Source organism: Xenopus laevis, chromosome 6L, assembly GCF_017654675.1.
Source record: "Xenopus laevis strain J_2021 chromosome 6L, Xenopus_laevis_v10.1, whole genome shotgun sequence".
In the NCBI taxonomy this organism is placed as follows: Eukaryota; Metazoa; Chordata; class Amphibia; order Anura; family Pipidae; genus Xenopus; species Xenopus laevis.
This window is the reverse complement of record NC_054381.1, coordinates 154,631,666-154,653,459: the sequence shown is the minus strand read 5'-3', so window position 1 is coordinate 154,653,459 and position 21,794 is coordinate 154,631,666. Positions and strand designations below refer to the sequence as shown.

Below are 21,794 nucleotides of genomic sequence, written 5' to 3'. Positions count from 1 at the left end.
ATTAATTAATGGCAAAAAAGTGAAAATTAATTGGAGAAGGCTTGTGGTGAGACAGGAATGTCCTTTAAATCTGCACTTGTATGTTTCTTTTTGCTGTTAGATTGTTTCCTGAGAAAACTGAAGAATTGTGGACTTGAGATTGTTTAGTTTGGGTTGTATCAATCTTTAAGTCAGTTGTTCATTATGAATGATGTCACAGGCTGTTATTGAAGAAGGGTTTTTTTTTGGAAAGCTTTAAAAGTAATTCTGAGGCCTTGGTGTCCATAATGAATTATTGGGAAGCTTTTTGAGCTCTACATAAACCTAATTTAGAACTTGAGAAATTACCCAGTATACCAAGACTTTGGGGGCTTAAGTTGGGGAGCAGTGATCTTGAGTAAATTGGAAAGGTAAACTGAATGCAGGTCTTGGCATAGGCTGAGCATTGGAATCAATAGAAGCTGACCTGAAGGAAAGCACTGAAATTACAAGACATTTTTGTAGTAGAATAGGCTCAATCCAGTAGAAAGGAGTATAACTATCCTACAAAGAGAAAGAGGAGTTGAGGATATTCAGTCCAGCGTATTCTTAAAGTTTAATTTTCGAAGAGTGATACAAAGAAAATAATCTCTATGAGAAATCAATATTGGGTATTGCTTTTTATCAAAGACTTGATAAAAACAGGATGAAAGAAGGTCAGATGAGAAAGGTGTAGTCACTACGGGTCTGAGACCCTTGAAAGAGCAAACTTTGTTTTGACTCCCCAATAAGTGTTAGAGGAACATGAGAAGGTAAACTTAAAAGGGTGGTTTACCATTATATTAAAAAAAATGAAGACCAGATGAAAAGTTGCTAAGAATTGGTCATATTATAACATACCTTTAAGTTAATTGCCTTCTTTTTCCTTACTCTTTCCTGGTTTTAAAAAGGAGTCACTGACCCCAGCAGCCGAAAAACTATTGCTCTGGGAAGCTGCAACTTTATTGTTATTGCAACATTTTCTGAGTGTCCAGTATAATGCTTTGTTAAAGAAAGTGTGCCAAATTGATCTGAATTTAATTTTTCTGAATTGTTGTTTGGGCCATAGAGAAGAGGAAAGGACCCCTATAGGATAGGGTATATGATTATAGCTGTATACAGTATTACGTGTGGCATTTGAGATGCTGTTTGATGACTAGTCAGATTCAGTTAACAAAAAGTGTTGGAAAGGCAATACTGTATGTCAGGACATGGTTTTTGTTAAAAAATAAGATAGTGTGGGTTATCACATATGTACAAAGAATGAGGAATGGTGTAATTGCATCATTCTCTGACGTTTGATCTTTGAGATATCAGTGAATATAATATTTCTCTTTTGATTTTATTTAAATTTTTGAATATTTTAAACTTCCCATAAAAAATATACAGCCTGTTCAATATAGTCTAAAAAAAAAAAAAAAAACAACACGGCAGCTCACACTCTACAAGTTACCTGCGTCATTCACACCCCTAAAGATATACACAGCAATGTCTGAAGGTGTAACACAATGAACTGGATTGCACAACGCACAGGAACACCAGGGCTATATTAAAAACATTTCTCAAATATCCAGACCACATTTCCTCTAAGAAAAACAAGCAGCCTGATGCAAGAGGATGTTTGCTGTCTTAAAACATTACCGTAGAGGTTCACTTTAAAATGACCATTTAGAATTAGTATTATTAATGGACCATTTAGAATTAGTATTATTAATGGACCTTTGTAAACGCTATATCTTGCATTGTTTTTATATATTTGCCTCCCTATTCTGCTTCTTTGAAGTCTGCAGCTGTCAATCACGTTAAGAAACCAACATTCTTGCATTTCTGTTTATTATTGTTTATAGTTTTATCTAGAAATACTTACTGACTTTCTATTTGCTGGCCAACTGGCAGGTACTATGCCTTTAAAGGTCAACTTTCACATTTTGGTTTGTGGGCCCTACCTCCCTTCAAAGGCTTTTGGTTTGATGTGGTGCCATCTAGCTGCTACCTTGATAATTAGAAAAATGACCCACTTTTAGGGGCAGATTACTATGGTTCGAATGGTATTTTCGAATTCGAATTTTCAAGTTGTTTTTTTTTTGGTCAAAACTCATTTTCAAGTTGAAAAGAAACCAAACTCAAATTCGAGATTTATCTCCCTACCATGGAAATAACTTGAATTCCACTGAGTACCGCCTAAAACCTGCCGAGTTCATGTAAAAGTCAATGGCAGAGGTCCATTGACCTATTTGAAGATGTTATAATAGCCTTCCTGATATTCAAGTTTTTTTGGAGGAAAACTCCATTCGAATTGTGTTCAAATTCAATTCAAGTTTCCAAAGATGTTTTTTCCACTTAAAAAAATTAAAGCAAAAAAACTCACACAAACTCTTACTTTCGCCCGTTGATCAATAATCCCCTTAGACTTCAATGAAACAGGAAAAAAATTGGCTATTAAAGGCAGTTCTTATTTATGGCAGGGGTTGGTTAGATAATACTGTTTCAAGGGCAGGGTCTATTGAAGACATTATGCATTACCTCTGTACAACCAGGAACAACCATATCCACAGGTCCACTTTGAGGACTCCATGTTCGAGGGAGCCAACTGGAGACCAGCATGTTCGTTTGGTCTTGCTGGCATTTTGTCTGACCTGCAAAAGAGAAACACACTGATGATAACATATACCCTTGCCTACCTGGGTGCATACATGTTTCTTTATCACCTACCATAGCCTGTTATAAAAGAAAATTAATCAGTGGCACAGTGGTGGAGAATGAAATTTGAGGTCATCTGAACAGTGGGAATTGAAATCTATATACCAGGTGCACCTCCCTGGCCTTTCCATAGCTCCAATGGCCTGTATGTCTATTTAGATCTATGGGATTCCCTGTTCTTATTGTTTCTTTAATTTTGTGGTGCTTTATAGGGCTTTATGGGCCTTTTCTTGAGTTTTTCTCTATTGTAGGCCACATACAGCTGTGGCAGTTTTGACCACGTGCACCACAACTATTGCTTTTGGCCAGTGCTGCATATTCTGATATATAAATCCTGTCTACCTACTGGTGGGTAACTATTGCAATATTCACATTAATGGAAGTCATATGTTCTTAGTGTTGCATTACTTACTTTTAGGTAGGACCTGGCTGGCTTTAAAAGCCAACAATACGGTAGGTGATATACTACAGTAGAGACACCAGTGATGTAACATCTCTATCCAATAGGCAGGACAAAGGGCCCTAGCAGACTTACTGTATCCATAAGAAAAGGGTTTAGGTCCCAGGAAGTTACTTGTTGGAGAAGAGGAAGAACCCACAGGGGTTTTACCTCATCCTAATCAGCTTCCCTAGAGGAATTGCCCCAAATTATAACTCCTTAATGTTTCTGATTTGCATACCCTGGTAAGAAGCCTCACGTTCTTGCAATAGTGATCCACACAGGGACCATAACCATTAGATGAGCAAAGGGAGGTTCCACCTACTGGTGGGTAACTACTGCAGTATACACATTATTGTTTATCTAAACACGTTATCCTGGCCCTGGTAGGTATTGGCTGGCAGTTAGCACACTGCACTAGAGATAACAGTGATGTTATAGTTCTCTTAACAGGGGGGATGTTATCTCTCACCAATAAGAAGAAGACAAGGACTTCACAGACCTGCTGTCCCTTTTTGAGGATGGTCTGGGCCCCAGGAAGTTAATCATAGGGGAAGCGTAAAGGGCATCAAAGAATCAAATATGTTTTACCTCCTCCTTATCAGCTGCCTTAAAGTGGAACTATCGTTAAAATGAAAATTTAATATAATACAATACAATCAATCAAATGCCGTACTATTTCTGAAATCCTCAAGTTCATCTTCACTATGTCTCTCTTCATTCTGTTTTTATTCAAGAGTTGGGTGTCAGATGAATGGTCCAATATATCACTCTAATCACCAGACATCATGTCTCTCTACATGCAGGATTTGTGCCAAAGTCAGTTATTTTGTTGTTTTGTTTTGTACTGGAATCAGTTATTTGAGTGAGCTCTAAAACATCTTCTAGTGAAGGGAGCCCCCTCTATAAAATATATTGGATCATTAATCTGACACCCAACTGCTGCATGAGGAAAGAATGAAGAGAAACAGATGCTGATAGAGGAATAGTGAATATAAACTTGATTATTTCAGAAACAATACAGAATTTTTAATTGATTGTATTTAGAAAGTTTCTTACTTCAGTATGATAAAGCTTATATTAAATTTTCATTTTCACGATAGTTCCCGTTTAAAGGAATGGCCCAAATTCATACATCCTATTTACATCTGTCTCTGGTTTATATTTCTTTGTAAGAAGTCAAGTGTTCTTCTTGCTATATTCCCCCATATAGGGACTAACACAGCTAGAGGAAACGGAGAAAAGTAATTCCTCTCATTCAGCTACCAATGTTAATATGACTAGTTTATCTGATGATGGTTTATAAGACTCTAGCAACAGTGACTTGGTTTATAAGACTCTAACAACAGTGACTTGCATAGACCAATCTCTCTGCTATTTGCAGATAGCAAAGTCCCCTTAGTCTTAAGTGGTTCACTTCCCCTTTGATCAATGGTTCAGTTGCCCTTTGTCTGCAATGTGAATCAGAATGATGCACCATTATAATGTGCTGTAATCAAGTTTAATTTGATGCTGCACAGAAATCTGATGGATGACGAGTTGCCGCAAATTAATCATCACAATGGAAAAATACTTTAGATAAAAAATTAAAAAAAAGCTGCTGGAAAAAGTCTTTAAGACCTAGAAAAGATATGATTGCGTAGAATCAAACTTAAAAGCAGGAAAAAGGCAAATACTCACAGTGTGGCGGGCGAGATGTTCTTCTCTTTAATGAACCAGCTATGTAATTTCCATCCTCATCTACACACCAGTGGTGGCCTGAACAAGAAAAGGTAATTTGCATTTATAGTCAAAACATTAGAGTCTTTTGAGTCATCAGCAGGCGAGTAGCAGAGAGTCATGCCTGTTATAAACTGCACAACACTGCATGCCCTATAATAGTCCATGTCTCCTGCACAATAATGTGGCACTCACCTGTGCTCTCATAAAACTGCACAGGCTCCCAATTTCCTAACCCATCACATTGGGGTACATAAGGGTGATATGCCACTTGTGAGACTTCTTCAGTAGAACGTGCCAAACCATTTCTTTGTTGCCTATGAAATTGCAGTGCTGCAAATGAGAACAAAAAACAACTATATCAGTGCATGGATCACCTTGGTTGGCCAGACCTTCTGCCCTGCCCCATCATAACATGAACAAACCCAATTGATTTTGTCCAAAAAAATAGTTAACCTGGCACACAAAAAAACCCCACAGACCAACTTTGAGGTTCCTCCTTAGTAGTTTATATGTTTGAGCTTCTGGCAGAAAAAATCTAGTAATAAAATTATCGGCTTAGTTAAAAATACTGTTATTAATGAGTAACTTCAAATCCTATGAAAAATAGGAAAAAGAACAAAATCAAGGTGTTTTGTTTAACTATAGCAGATGTACTGTTGGTGACTTAGCTCATAACTAGTATGTTACAGAAGTGCCTATGCTTCATACTTGATTGTGCAGCAAGACGAAGTGAGTAGTTGTCTCGGTCCCTGAACCTCTCAGACAATGGCACCCCTGATGTAAAGAAGCCATCTCGGTGGAGAAGTTCTCTTTCTGCTAGCTGTATCCCACTTGCAATTAAAAAGCTCTGTCCCCAGGGAAAATGAGACGTGTTTGATATTGCAGTTAGATCTGCTGCCTCGTTGATGAACTGCATGGCTCTCAGTTTTGCAAGCTCGCAAGATGTAGGGCCTACAAAGGCAAAAACACAATTAGAAATACATTTTACAAAAAGAAACAAGGCAGGTTTTTGTTGTAAACTGAGGGTGCCATATTTCTAGTTTCCTGCTACTGAAAGTAAAAAACTATTATAATCATATAAGTATCATATAAGTATACACTCATTGCTGCCAATATCTTGCAAACCCTAGTTTGTAAAGACAAATTGTGCAAGGTTTTCTGGGAATATGGAGTGGTAAAATGCTCCAGGATTAGGAAATGAATTTGGAAGGTAATGAGTTTTTTTTAGGATACACAGAGTAAAGAAGGAAGAGGTGTCACATGCATGCAAAACCTAGGGGGCTATTTTCTAAAACTAAGTTCATCAAATTTTTTTAATAAACAAAGTCGACCTAACTCCCATCCAGAAATGTAACTTATTCATCAACGATTCTTCTTGTAAAAGTCAGAGCAAAAAGAAAAAACTGAGCGTCAATTAGAATCTTGCAACTTTTTCAAACTGACGCTTCAAAAACTCGACTTAATTGAAGTCACTGCGAAAATGCAGATTTTTTGAATTATCAGGCAAAACCCAGTGCAGATTCTGATGTCAAATAACATCTTCAGGGACATCTGCCATTGACTTCTACAGTTGGGCCCATAAATCTTTGGACAGATACAACTTTTTTGTATTATGATATTCCTGTCATTGACAATTTTTTTTTTAAACTAAATTATGATAACGTTATAAAATTATTATATTTGCAAGGAATTATAATCCCGAAGGTAGTTAAAGTTGGGGGTTTTATGGATTTTATACCATCATAACAACATAACTAGATTTTAAATAATTTGGTCATTTAAAAATCTATTCATTTAAAAAATTGCTTTAAATCAACTTGGATAAAAAAAATTATTAGTGAATAAATCAACAGCAAACAATTCAAATTCATTCAAAAAAGTAAAGAAAAAAAATCCAATAAATGTATACAGTATTCTAAGAAATGTCATCTGGTCTTTTCTACAATATATGAAGTAAATGATATGATTACAAACTTATAATGGTTTTTTACTCTCAAAAAATAATTCCAATATTCTGAGAAATTCCATCAAATAATTCAGTCAAAATCCAAAAAAAAAATCAAAATCCCAATAAATGGCTATTCTCATAAATTTCAACTGTTATTAAAACAGTTCTCCAATATTTCAACCAAATTATTTGATTGCAAACTTGTAATGGTTTTCATTACTTCAAATTGTTTTGGTTCTTAAGTACATTTTTTTAAAACTTCATTTGAAAAACATTATGAAAATAGGAAAATTGAGTGGGGAAAAATGACCAGGATTTGACTTCTTATTAATGGGGACCTTACATATAGTAACTTTGCACCATAGTGAGAAGCAACCCAATATAAAGACAATATAAGAAGTTGGTTAGAATTTAGAATAATTCAGAATAAAAATGAATGAGTATTAGTGATGGGCGAATTTATTTGCCAGGCGCGAATTCACGGCGAATTTGCGCGATTACGCCCGCGAAAATTCGCGGAAAAAATTCGCCGGCGTCAAAAATTTTTTTTTCAAAAAACGGACGCCGGCGTCAAAAACGAGACGCCGGCGCCGTTTCGCGAATTTCTCGCCGTTTCGCGAATTTCGCACGAAATTCACGAATTTTTCGGCGAAACGGCGCAAATTCGCCCATCACTAATGAGTATAATAAAAGGTGGGGAAAGCTAATGAAAGGAAGAATTGGGACAGAATGGGAGGAACCAAAGAAAATGTTATAAAGATAGCTCCAAATCAGTATAAAGTCTTGTATTTTATTTGGGAACAACTGATCTTAATTCTACAATTCCACATATACTACTGGTTCAGTGGACATAAATATTTTTTATTTAGACGTTACTGCTGATCATTGTTTGACAGCAAAATGATTGACGCTAAATAGTATTCCCAAGCATGCTGTATTTTGTCATGAAGAATATATTTTCTAAAAAAAATATCAGTAAAACGCATAGATAAAGTCCATATGTAACAGCTGATTACTAGAACATCAACTAGACACTAGTGATGGGCAAAAAAATCCGCCAGGCACAAATTTATGCAGAATTTCCACATTTTACCACCAGCGAATAAATTCGCAAAACTGTGATGAAAATTCGCCAGCGAACGAAAAAAAGTGTCGCGCGTCAGAATAGTCGAGGTTGCTTTAAATTGACACGCGCCAAAATTATTCGGACGCCCATTGACTTTACTGCATTTGGACAAAATAGTATAAAAATTGTCGATCGCGTCAACATTTTGTGTGTCTAAATTATTTTGACGCCCATTGGGGCAAATTCACTAACCTCTGGAAATTCGCCAGCGACGGCTTCGCTCACATCGCCACACGAAAATTCGCCAGGATAACGCTAATTCACTAAAATGCAAAGTTGCGTCCAGAGCGCCAAATAATGGCGAAGTTTCGCTAGCATTAATTCGGCAAGCAAATCGAAGTTTCGCTAGCATTACCTAATTTGCATATGGCGGGAAGTTAAATTGTATATTTGTTGCAGCAAATACATTACACTACACAAGCCCAGGGAACCTTAATAAAATAAAGTTGTTATATTGCCCTACACATGAACCCAGTGTATAGTTTATGTGCCATATATAAAGAAGTGTAGGGGGAAACAGGGTACCCTAAAAAAAATTTTGCAGCCTATCTCCCTGAAAAACTGAAAAGTCGCCAGCGTTTTTTGGGACTTAGAAAAATTTACAAATATTTTTTGAGGAAGTCCTATCTACTCTATTGCACTTTGCCTGGTCTGAGGTGGCGAAGGCAAGTCTGGCGCAAGAGGTAACGTTCAGTAAAATCCGCATCTTAGTGAATTTGCGAAGTAATGCTCTTTTGCCAGAGTGAAACTTCGCCTGGCGTAAGAGTGCTAGGTAGCACTAGTGCGAAGTTATGCCAGCGACCGTTAGTAAATCGACGAAGCCCTTTAGTAAATTTGCCCCATTGACTTCAATGTGTTTCGCTAATTTTTTTGTGAAGCAAAACGGCACAGATTCACCCATCGCTACTAGACACAGGGGCTTCTGTATTGTATATGAAATCAAGGGATATAATAACTTAAAACTTACATTTTGGAACCTCATTCTTGGACACTGTCTGCTCGAGTTTTTGTCCCTTAAGGTCAACACACCAACAGTTCCGAAGCTCAAAATGGTTCAAAGGTTGAGAGAAGGCACTGTATGGTCCTGGGTAGAAAGTAAGGCTGCCATTTAACAGTCTCCAAAACATTAAAGGATTGAGTAAAATATTATTAGACAGTGAGCTTAGGTTTCCACTCAAAAGCTCAGCTGGAATATCATTAAAGGTATTATAGTTTAAGAAAATCGGGAAAACGTTTTGGTGTCCATTATTGTACAGCTCCTTAACAAAGGTAGAAAAGTTCTGAGAGGAAGTCCTTTTATACTTTTGTATAATATTAAAAGCCTCCAAGAAAGAATTGTTTTTGCTTTGCTTTGTCCACAATTCATAGAGCTCAAAAACGTGCTCAGCAGGTCCGTCACACTGCACTGGTTTCAACTTCCCATCATCCGTGCACTGCGGGACATAAACAGTGGATAACTGCAAGAGTGTCGGTTCTGCCAAGAAGGACATTGTGCTCTGTAGAAAGGCATCGCCTGCTGTCAGCTGGCACAAACTCGGGCCTAAAAGAGCAGAAATATGGAATGTGTTAATAAAATATAGAATTATTTTTATTATTCATTTGCAGACCTCTGAACGGTTGCCTTGGAACTCATATTAAAATATGTTTCAACAGAGATTAGTGTTTAAAACCTTTAGGACTTTATTTATAATCTATCAGAATAGAACTGAATTCTGTGTCAACACATTTTGTTTTCAAAAAATCTGCAGACTCCCGTGTCATAGGTTTGGATAGGAGAACATATCGGAGATACATTTTTTTTATTATAATAATATTTGTGAAATAAGACTTGTAATAATACTCAAAATTGGCAAAAACCAAAAATGTCTTAAAAAAGTTTTTATTGTAACATTTTTAGAAAAAAAAAATGAATGGTTAAGCTAACAGAGGTTCAATGGCATAATAAAGTTTTAGTATTATATAGGTATGGGACGTGTTATCTAGAATGAGTGGGACCTGGGGTTTTTCCAGATATTAGATCTTTCTGTAATTTGTAATTTCATACCTTATGTCTGCTAGAAAATCATGTAAACATAAAATAAACCCAATAAGCTGGTTCGGCCTCCAATAAAGATTAATTATATCTTAGTTGGAATCTACTGTTTTATTACTATAGAAAAAAAGGAAATCAGTCTTAGAAATTTGGATTATTTGGATAAAATGGAGTTTATGGAAGACAGCCTTTCCGTAATTCAACATATATATATATATATATATATATATATATATATATATATATATATATATATTTTTTTTTTTTTTTTTTTTTTCTAAAATATCCCATCAGTGACAGCACTTCACAAATAATCAGGATACACAGGTCATCTAGTCATTCAGAGGTTTATTTAGTGGACCAACGTTTAGATTCCTTACTGGAATCTTCGTCGGGGTGTATATATATATATATACATCTAAACAATTTATTGTAACACACTCCCAATATTGGGAAAATGGCCCAGGTGCATCCAAAAGAAATGAATATCAACATAAAAAACTGTACTCACGGGACTTATAAATGAGTGAAAAAAAATAATTATTCGTCAATGTTTCGGTCCTGCTAAGAGGACATTTTCTCAAGAAATCCCAAACACACCAGTATTCTTTCGTAAGTATCATCTCCTGGTCTGCGCCTCATTATTTTAAAACATTTGTAGTAATTAAAAGTGAATAGAGCTCAACAACATGTCCATTTCAAGATAAAAAAAAACTTTTAAGAGACTACACAACAATGTTTAATGTATATGTAAATTTGCCACCCAACTGATTTCCATTCGCATCAACCCTTGACTTATTCCTCATGACGTACGTTCATGCCGTGACTACATTTTCAAAGCATTTTAAAGACGTTAATTCCATAGGGATTTATTTTGCATAATAATCGTATAATAAAACTATTTATGTATAGGTTTTTTTTTTATTATTTATTGAATGAATGAATGACATAACTTACATTGTATATCTTCACCGGATACTTTTTGTGTTCCTGGAATGATTCTCCCTTGTAAATCAACACAAAAACAAAGTTTCCCCATACACTGAACCGGCATAAAATTTCCATCAAGATCACATGCTGGAATAAAAAACTCTGACCCAGGAGGCAGGCTTTTTCTCACAGCTCTTTGTCTATGATGCTCCTTTTCACATTTTGTAGGACATCTTGGGTGCTTTCCTTGTGTTTTTGTTCTCTCAATTTCACTGCCCTGGTCATCCACACACCAGCACTCTGTTTTACTGCACTGGATATCTTCATATCTTCCATCCTCTTTGCACACTGGTATATATATCTCTGAGCTCCTTTTCTCACAGTCGTTTGACAGTAAAATTAATTTGACAGCTTCTGCTGTATTTTGAGCAACATTGGATGGAACAGAAATCACATCTTGCAAAAATAGCGCAAAGTCTTCTAACTCCAGAACTGAAGCAAAAACACCAACAAGGTCACGATTTTCTTGAAGGTTAACGATACGACCGAAATCCCCTTGAATACTTTGGTTCAAGTTAATGATGGGCTTTGAGATATTTAATATGTCCTTGGTAAGGTACGAATCTTCTGTTGGGGAGAATAATTTTGCAAGTTCCCTAAAATTTCCTCCGCTATACATGCCCGTTAATCCAATCTGCTGAAAGAAACCACTAAAGTTGAATTTGCTGTTTGTACCAACTGCCCCACTGAAGTTAAAAGAGCCAAGGTTTTTCAAGTACATTCCCCCAAATAAGTTTTCTTGAAAATTCTTAGGACTACGGGCAATGTTTAAGGCAAACTGCATCAGTTCTTTGGATGGGAAAAGACCGCTGACCATGTCACCAACAAAGTTGTCCAGCCCATATCTGCTTCCACTGGCTTTTTGCATGATTGGAAACAGAAGGCCGGATTTGACAAACATTTCCATCATAAAGGAAGAGCAATATTTTGTATTAATTTGTTCTCCTAAGTCTTCCTCTTGAGTAACAAACAGATTATTCATTCCAAACTTTCCTATAGGTCCATAAAACAAACTTGACAAAGCTTGCCTTCTCTGCAAAGAACAATCTCCAATATCTATAGACAAAAATAAGAGTGGTTAAATATACATATTTGAGACCATTTCTTTCTATTTACAAGACTTCCTAATTTCAGTACAATAAATGTTGAGACCGTTTCACCGTTTTCCCATTATAATCAATAGAAACAGACTAAGAAATTTGTGGAGAAACACAATCACTTATAAAGTGCATTTGAAATTAGGGATCCAAGATTCGGTTCAGGATTCAACCTTTTTCAGTCGGATTTGGCTGAATCATTGTACCTGGCCAAACTATAATTTGCATATGTAAATTATGGGTGGGAAGGGAAATCACTTAACTTTTGCTCACAAAACAAGGAATTAATTAAAAGGAATTTTCCTTTCCCTTCACTTATTTGCATAGGCAGAATAGAATTCAGATTTAGTTCGGCCAAATCTTTCACAAAGAATTTGGCCGAATCCCAAATAGTGGATTCGGTGCATCCCTATTTGAAATATGTGCAGTTCTCATGACGGATAGAAATTCATTCATAAATATATTGTCCACTGTGTCTCGTTGTTGACTCACTGCAGCTTGGAGAGTCTCCAAATCTTCTAGTTCCATAGATTTCACGTCCTTTAGAATCCACACACCAGCACTGTTGTCCTGTTTGGCACTGAATAGGTTTAAAATCTCCATTATCATCACAAGAAGGAACGTAGGTGTCACCCATTTGAGAGGCAGTAAATCTTTGGACCTCACAAATAGATGGACCTGCAACAAACATAAAAGCATAAATTCTTCTGCACTTCTAGCAGTTCCAATTGTTTGGTCATCATGCATAAATAAATTAACTGAATGTGACCAGCCACTTGCATGACCTGTAGCATGGTGACGTCCACATAGGCTTTAGACCCTTGGTCATTTTACCTTCTCAGTCTAAAATTTGTCATCAGCCACCTATCATTTAATGCTTACATCGGAATTTCCCTGAAGTGATCAACCTCACTCCCAAAAACCGTCTTTGTAGAATGCGATAGATAGTGGTTTCTGTAAAAGTGAGGGGTGACGATAGTCCAGCGAAGACTGTGTCATACACTTCATTCAACAGCAGTTCCAATCCTAAAGAGAATATTGTTAGTTTCTTATAGGAGGATTGCAAAAACCACAGAAGGATGTTAACAAGGAATTGGTTTGCTATGGGGAAGCTGTTGAACTGATGGGTTCTGCATTGATGGAACTAAAAGGGGTTGAGCTTGAATTACTTTCAAAAAAGCTATGGGAAACCAAGAACAAAATATCCCAATCTAACCTGTGCCAGCCAACTCCCTGCCAAGGCTATCAGCACAGTAGCAGTATCCAGAGATCTCTGGGAAAGACTCTCTCAGAGACGAAAACGACTTAAACGCTTCTGGAAACCTAAAAAGCAAACACATTATAAGAATAATTGGTATGTTTGTATCTGTCTAAGCTATCCCAGTATAGGCAGTGAGATTTAGAACATTTGTTACCCCAACATTCTGAAGTTCTGAGGGTAGGGGACAAAATTGCCACTCCATGAGAATCCCAATTAGCCTACCTGCTGAAGCTCGTGACAACATCGACCGCCATCTTATCAGTTGCATTGACAAGCTTACACTGTACAGGCTGGAATGTGCCATCTTCAGAGCAATGAGGAGGAATCTTCTCTCCAAAACCATGCAAAATACGCCGGTCTCTTATTTGACAACTCCGAGGACCTATGTAAATAAATATACATTTTTATTCTCTATTTCACAAGGAACATTTTAATTGCTATTTGTCTTCCAAATTGACATGGAGTCCACAGAACAGCCCAGTAAAATCAATAGAGACTTATAGTACAGTTATAGCTAGCCTGAAATCTACATATCCTATAAGCCTCTGCAACAGAAAATGGAAGGACAGGGCCTTCATGGGGTAACCAGAAGAAGCAGGGTATGAGAAGTTTAAGCCAAGGAACCCAGCCTCTGATCCAAGGGTTGGACACTGAAGTATTAGACTCAACTTGACCTGACCAACCTATAGAACTCTGGAAAGAGTTCAAGTAACTTGACCAATAAAAGATCAATACAAAGCTAATTTTTAAAGCTTTTCCATGGCTCACTATGTGTATAGCACAAAAGCTCATTATAGTGTTTTTGTCAAAATTCCAGCAAAATGGCAGGCACCCACTAATTAGCATTGACCAGGAACATGAGCGTAATAAACCAACACAAGGGCTACCTTTGTAAATAATGTCAATGTGGGCAATGTGTACTCAATGCCATTTCTCTGCAGTCATAGATCTAAATTCAGAAACCTGTCTTTACGGTTTGTGGTTTGCACAACTGGAAAAAAAAACAGTAAAACTGTTTAAATAAAAAATGATTCTCACGAAGAATGTAGAATATATCTTATTCTGCAAACACAGCTGCACAGCTGGAATTTAACATCCCTGTGTATTTATTTCAGAACAAAATATATGTCCTGTGAAGAAATGTATGGATCTTTGCAGTATAAATACAGAGAACATGAAACAATGCAGATTTCAAACAAAAAACCTTGCTCGTAAATAACTGTTTATGAAAATGTTATTGATCTTGTTGAGTCAAGTTTTTTGGATTTACAAGATAAACCGATATGCTGCAATTAGTAATATCTTGGGGAAGTTAAAGCATTTTGGTTAAACACAAGGGGTATTAGCACTGAATGCATTTGAGTTTATATGGAATCCCTTCCCAAGGGTCTAAATTTTTCATCACCTGTCGAAGGTGCATTGCTCCCTGGATTGCCCCCCCCCCATCACCCTAATGTATCGGGGGTGAGGACAGAAAATTTATCTCAGTATGTTGATTTGTTTCTTTCTACAGTGATCATAAAGTTACAGGCATATGTCCAGGTTATGATGAACATTTTGCATAAATAAGGTAATATAATGTGTAATAAAAAAATATGGGCTTGTAACTTTTGAAATTCCATCCTTATATACTTGCATACTGCTTGAAAAATATACTGCATGTCCTGGAAACAATGATGGTTTATGGTTGAGCAATGAGATTTGTGTTGTTTCATAATTATTATTATGAAATGGAAACCTCAATGGGCATTCCCTTTGCGCCCAGTTATGTTGGACTTTTTGTACCACCCCCATATTATGTTTTGGGGGTGTTACTGTCAGGACTCTTGGAGATTCAAACCTTGATCTACATGGTTTTCAGGATGTGTTGTATTCTGCTGAGCCAATGAAGGTGTTTGGAGCTTTCTGCTTGCAATTGATATAGACTCCTACTACCTTTATTTACTCTTCCTTCACCCTCAGTCTTATTAAGGATAGGTGTCAATAATCTGGTCATTATGGGCCTATTTAAATCAATCTCCTCCTGCTTCCCAGTGTTGGATCATTATGTTAATGTTGGTGATCTTACCCCTTGTTCCTGTTCCAGTCTTGCCTCTGAACCCTTGTTTACGATTATTGACCTCTGAATTTGACTTGGCCTGTTTCCTGGACATTCTCTGTGATTGTCCTCTGCCTGCCTCTGACCTTGGTCTGTCCCGACTATGAGAGAACTCTGACTGCCTCTTTGCCTGCTTACATACCTGGATCACCTACCTAACTACAGGTTGTACTCAACTTGCTCCCTTCATTTCATTTAATTCTGCACTGTTTTTGTTTATTCTCATTAAATCCTCTTGTTTCAAGTCATATGGCTTCTGCTTCTATTCTACCTAGCAACATGCATAACCTGGTTTACACAGACATAGGCTCTCACCTGAGGTTCCTTGACAGTCACATAGATGATATCATTATAATTTGTGATGCCAATGAATAATTGAATATAAATATTTTGGATATCAGTGTAAATTCTGAGAGTTTAGCATTTACTATGCAATATATTGAAGAAAACAAATTGGGGACAGTAACATTAAAACGGCAACACATTTTAAGAAGGAGGATATACAAGTTTTCAACCAATAACCTATCTGGGTGGTACCCCCCGGGGCAGTTTTTCTGGGTAAAGTGCAACTGTTCCAGGGAAAGTGATTACATTAAAGGGATACTGTCATGGGAAACCTCAAATTTTTAGTACAAAAAAATACTTATTATACCCCGATGCTGCAAAAAGCCAGAATCCAAAAACACGCCACCTCAGACCAGTCATGGTCATGCAGAAGTCAATGGGAGATGTACCTCGTGGTTTGCGCTGGGTTTAGCACGATAATCCGATAAATTCGGGTTTTCAGACAAAAAGCGGAAAAAATAGTAATTCTGAAAAAAAGTCCGGAAAAAACCCATACAATTTCGGTTTTCGCTCAATTGTTTTTTTGTTTTTTTTTATTAATTAATAAGGCAAAATTGGGCAGGGGAGAGTTTGGTTGAACTTTTTTAATTATGAGATATTTATGTGCAGTGACACATAAGATTGGGGTTTCTTTTGTAATTTAAACCCCAATTGCACACATGGGCAGAACAGCCTAAATTATAATCCTGTCTTTAGGTGGCCAGTTACTCTGTTGCATTTTCATTATACACCCTGGTGGTGTTTTTAATATTTTGTTTTTTTTTCTCAAGTTTTATTCTTCTTACTTGCAAATATGTAGGGGGTTTGTACACACAGAGGGGTATATTTATCAAAGAGTGAAGTTAATAATGAAGTTCCGCCACTAGAGTGAAATGCCGCCACTCCCCATTCATTTCTATGGGATTTTTAAGGGCATATTTATCAAAGGGTGAACTTTCACTTTCACCCATTGATAAATACGCCTTTCAAAATCCCATAGAAATTAATTGAGAGCTGCGGAATTTCACTCTAGTGGCGGAACTTCACTCTTTGATAAATTTACCCCAGAGAGTTTATGGTACAATTTCTAATCCCTCCGTTGTGGTTTATGTGATTCGGTGTAGCCCTAGAATTAGAATATGTTGGGACTACAATGTATGATAAAGAAAGCCAAGTTACTGCTGGATGTAGGGAAACAACATGAACGAAATAAAAGACACCGTTATTCGCCACAATGATGCAGTTGTTTTCCAAAATAATGATGGCTACAGTGCAGAGGTTATCTCTATTCCTCTTGCTCTAACTCCTGGTTTCCTCACCAATACCAAATGAGGAGACCTAAAGGAGTGTATAAAAGGTCAAATAATGTTAAAGACAGTATGCTGAAATGCAATCAGTGTGTCATTTGTATATATTATATATATTATGTTTTCCAAATGTAGAATTATAAAGTAGCCTATGAGAAAGCATCCGTTGAAGCTTAATGTGCGTCAGGCACTTAGAGATTTTTTTTTTCTTAAATTGAACAGAGTATTGGCAAACAAGACATGTTATTAAAATATTATTATTAAAAAAAAATTAATAAAACCAATTTTTGCTGCTCAACTTTGACTTTCTAGGTGCTTTAATAAACCTTGATTTTTTTGTCTCCACTGATGGACGATGTGAAACTGCAACTCCCTTGGGTGAATTTGTTCAGAACTTGGATTATGATTTTGATTTATTCATTTATTTGGAATGGCTAACCACTCTGATATTTCTTGTTAAGATAACAAAGTGTAGTAATCAAATATTGGTCTATGTCGGTGCTACTTGTACTTTTCTTTCACTATTTACATATTAAGTGCATTGCACATGAGTTACAAGTCTAAGTCTTGTCTTTCTAAACTGCATGGCTTGAGTCAGATAGTGGATGGGTGAGTGATAAAAACACTGGGGTGCAACTGGGTTGTCTTACATAGGGTCAGAACTCCCTCCCTTTGCCTGCATCGGACGGTGCCTGTGTATAAGCCATTTTTACACACCATGTGCAATTTCCACTATCAGTCTCATGTTGGTGCAGAGACTGGTTGGTTGGTTTTTCCCAATAATAATTTTTTTGTTGCTAAATACTATGTGTGACTGTGGCCATAATATGGGTCTGTCTCGCTCACCTAGTTGGAGTTATTACTTACTTTGATGCACAAAGGGGGTTATTTATTAAACTCGAATTTATCTGGTCTGGATTTTTGGGAGCAAAACCTCAAATTTTTAGTACAAAAAAATACTTAGTATACCCCGATGCTGCAAAAAGCCAGAATCCAAAAACACGCCACCTCAGACCAGTCATGGTCATGCAGAAGTCAATGGGAGATGTACCTCGTGGTTTGCGCTGGGTTTAGCACGATAATCCGATAAATTCGGGTTTTCAGACAAAAAGCGGAAAAAATAGTAATTCTGAAAAAAAGTCCGGAAAAAAACCCATACAATTTCGGTTTTCGCTCAATTGTTTTTTTGGTTTTTTTTATTAATTAATAAGGCAAAATTGGGCAGGGGAGAGTTTGGTTGAACTTTTTTAATTATGAGATATTTATGTGCAGTGACACATAAGATTGGGGTTTCTTTTGTAATTTAAACCCCAATTGCACACATGGGCAGAACAGCCTAAATTATAATCCTGTCTTTAGGTGGCCAGTTACTCTGTTGCATTTTCATTATACACCCTGGTGGTGTTTTTAATATTTTGTTTTTTTTTCTCAAGTTTTATTCTTCTTACTTGCAAATATGTAGGGGGTTTGTACACACAGAGGGGTATATTTATCAAAGAGTGAAGTTAATAATGAAGTTCCGCCACTAGAGTGAAATGCCGCCACTCCCCATTCATTTCTATGGGATTTTTAAGGGCATATTTATCAAAGGGTGAACTTTCACTTTCACCCATTGATAAATACGCCTTTCAAAATCCCATAGAAATTAATTGAGAGCTGCGGAATTTCACTCTAGTGGCGGAACTTCACTCTTTGATAAATTTACCCCAGAGAGTTTATGGTACAATTTCTAATCCCTCCGTTGTGGTTTATGTGATTCGGTGTAGCCCTAGAATTAGAATATGTTGGGACTACAATGTATGATAAAGAAAGCCAAGTTACTGCTGGATGTAGGGAAACAACATGAACGAAATAAAAGACACCGTTATTCGCCACAATGATGCAGTTGTTTTCCAAAATAATGATGGCTACAGTGCAGAGGTTATCTCTATTCCTCTTGCTCTAACTCCTGGTTTCCTCACCAATACCAAATGATACGCACACTAAATAGAAATATATTTCAATATTTAAAAATTCCAATTAAATGGATTCTCCTCTCCAGCCTCGTACTAGTAGTCATTTCTTTATATAGAAACTATGCGCCTATTTGTTGTCATGGCTAATGATACATATACTTGGCTTACATCCAGAAGGTTTTCCTGTTTTCCTTGTCCCATAGATCTCCATTCCTTCTGAATCCACGCACCAGCATTGTCCGGTCTCCTGGCGGCACTGAACAGACTCAAACTCCCCCGAATCCTTGCACTGGGGTATGTGGGATGTTGAAGTGTTGTTAATATACCCACTCACCAATATCTGCTGCTTTGCAAGTTGGCAAAAAGATAAGCCTGGAGTATAATGTTAAATACAAATGGGTTGTTATTAGGTGCCGCTAAGGGCTTTTCCACAAATAGTTTTTTTTGGCATATTTAAAGGCATATTTAATTCTATTCAATTTAAAATATAAAGCAAAAAACACTTTCAAGATAATGTATTCTGCTGCCACCTATCGTTCCATTCCTTACTAACAGCAGACACAATATTAGAGCTAGAAATTGCCTGCAATACCAAACATTATTATCAATAGTTTTAGTATTTGTATAACACTGCATAACTATAGATGGTGATGATGGGAGATTCATCTCGTGAGGGTTGTTAAATAGATCCGTTATCCGGAAACCCATTATCCAGAAAGCTCTGAATTACGGAAAGCCTGACTCCCATAGACTCCATTTTATCCAATTTTTAAAAATGATTTCCCTTTTCTCTGTAATAATAAAATAGTCGCTTGTACTTGATCCCAACTAAGATATAATTAATCCTTATTGGAAGCAAAACCAGCCTATTGGGTTTATTTAATGTTTACATGATTTTCTAGTAGAATTAAGGTACGAAAATCAAAATTAAGGAAAGATCATTATCTGGAAAACCCCAGGTCCCGAGCATTCTGGATAGCAGGTCCCATACCTGTACAGAAAATAAATGCAGATTTAAAAATGTGTCGTATTGCAGTCCACTTACACACTGGTGGGGCGTCCGTCTGTTTGCTGCCGGCTAACTCGACACCATTAGCATTTACACACCAGCATGTCTGCCCGTTTCTACTGCACTGTATACTCCTGGAAAAAATACATGGCATTCATATTTAACAATTATTTAAAAATTATCAAATTATGTTTTTCTGTTGTCTATGTCTAAGGCTGTCCCTTTACTCCGTCTCCTTAATGTGTGATACTTAATCTGTTAGTTTGTATTTCTAAACTTATTGATTACAATGTTTGACTGATTTGTAATATAGCTGTTTGGTAATAATTTAAAGCACTGCACATACAAATAGATTTCTATACATACATGTCCTGCAGCTGATTTCTTTTGTAGCCTGTTCATACCCTCAAAAGATTTTTAAAAATGTATTATAACCCAAACCTGGAAATACCTTGAATCCGAAAATACACCAGCTAAAACCTGTCGAGGTCATGTAGAAGTCAATGGCAGAGGTCTCTTGAACCATTTGTAGCCTTCAGGATTTTTTGGTGGGTTTCGCTTGAAAACTCAATTGATTTGAGTTTTTGTCCCCGCTGTAAACTTGATTTATTTGAGTTTTTGGGTTTTTCACTACACTAATTCAAGTTTTTTCATAAATTAAAAAACATTTGAGTTTTGAGTTAATTTGAGTATAAAAAACTTCACAAGCCTCTAAAACTCGACCTTTGATAAATAACCCCCAAATTACAGAAAGACCCCTTATCCAAAAAAACCTCAGGACCCAAGTCTTCTAGATAACAGGTCCCATACCTGCACCATAAGTCTGGAGATGCCAAGTCCTATATAAACACCTTTATATCATAGGATTCTATAATTTCTCTCCATCCATCTGTACATTTCTTATATTTATCTTTCTTATTACAACTTATTGGCGATGCTTATATACGACCTCTTATGTAGTATTACCTGTATAATCCTTCATTTGAGCACTGAGGGATGTAGCTCTCTCCATTAGCCAATGCTCTTTCTCTTGCCAGTTCACAGGGACGTAGAGGCTGAGATTCCAGCTGGTACTCTGGGTCAGATAAATACAAACTCATCAATACACGTGTAATGTTCTTGTGCTATGAACACTGCGTTGGGCACTAATACAACCTCCTACCGTAGGAAAAATGGCCTTATTTATAAGTCCGAATGGGGATTTTTCGAGTTTTATTAAAGCCCAAATCCAAAAATCCGGCATCTCAGACCTCCCGAGGTTGTTCACTAGAGAATTCCCTATTCTGTGCTGGAAAATCCAACTATTTCAGACTTTTCAGCCCAAAAATCAGGGTTTTTGGAAAGAAGCCTGAAAAAATCGTACAATTCAAGGTGTTTGCTTGATTTTATCGAGTTTGTCCCCAATCCGATTAAATCATGCTTTTTTATAAATAAATAAGGTCACATTTATTTTGAAGTAAATTTCCACTTATATTCACACCTATAATAAAATTCATAAATAGGTAGGGGACAAGTAAGTAGCTGAAATACACAAACAGTTGTGAATGATGATGACCCTTAGAATGTGGCTATCATTATATTGTACCCAGTCATTTGCAAACAGTTAAATAAGCCCCAGTTCAATCCATTTAACATATAGATTATTTCACCTTCATTCTGAACTGATACTGCATCTATTTGTACAAACAATAAAATGGGTTACTAATATTATGTTATCTAAATGAAGACAATTAATGCACCCTACATAAGTCAAATGGTTTTGGTATCTGGCATTGAAATTATTTTACTT

The 21,794-nt window shown here is 36.6% G+C and overlaps 1 protein-coding gene across 1 annotated transcript in view; it reads right to left on the bottom strand.

The window, feature by feature from the left end:
- Nucleotides 1-21,133, bottom strand: part of LOC108719422 (thyroglobulin) — a 140,749-nt gene extending 119,616 nt beyond the window's left edge. The window contains exons 1-13 of the mRNA XM_018268273.2: nucleotides 20,972-21,133; nucleotides 20,042-20,139; nucleotides 19,165-19,368; nucleotides 13,535-13,694; nucleotides 13,268-13,374; nucleotides 12,934-13,077; nucleotides 12,544-12,729; nucleotides 10,922-12,010; nucleotides 8,900-9,472; nucleotides 5,567-5,809; nucleotides 5,051-5,188; nucleotides 4,817-4,894; nucleotides 2,521-2,633 (exon numbers count right to left, since the gene is read on the bottom strand). Of these exons, the coding sequence (XP_018123762.1) occupies nucleotides 2,521-2,633; nucleotides 4,817-4,894; nucleotides 5,051-5,188; nucleotides 5,567-5,809; nucleotides 8,900-9,472; nucleotides 10,922-12,010; nucleotides 12,544-12,729; nucleotides 12,934-13,077; nucleotides 13,268-13,374; nucleotides 13,535-13,694; nucleotides 19,165-19,368; nucleotides 20,042-20,139; nucleotides 20,972-21,105 (3,267 nt within the window). The 5' untranslated portion in view covers nucleotides 21,106-21,133. The remainder of the gene's footprint in view (nucleotides 1-2,520; nucleotides 2,634-4,816; nucleotides 4,895-5,050; nucleotides 5,189-5,566; nucleotides 5,810-8,899; nucleotides 9,473-10,921; nucleotides 12,011-12,543; nucleotides 12,730-12,933; nucleotides 13,078-13,267; nucleotides 13,375-13,534; nucleotides 13,695-19,164; nucleotides 19,369-20,041; nucleotides 20,140-20,971) is intronic.
- Nucleotides 21,134-21,794: the final 661 nt, after the last annotated feature.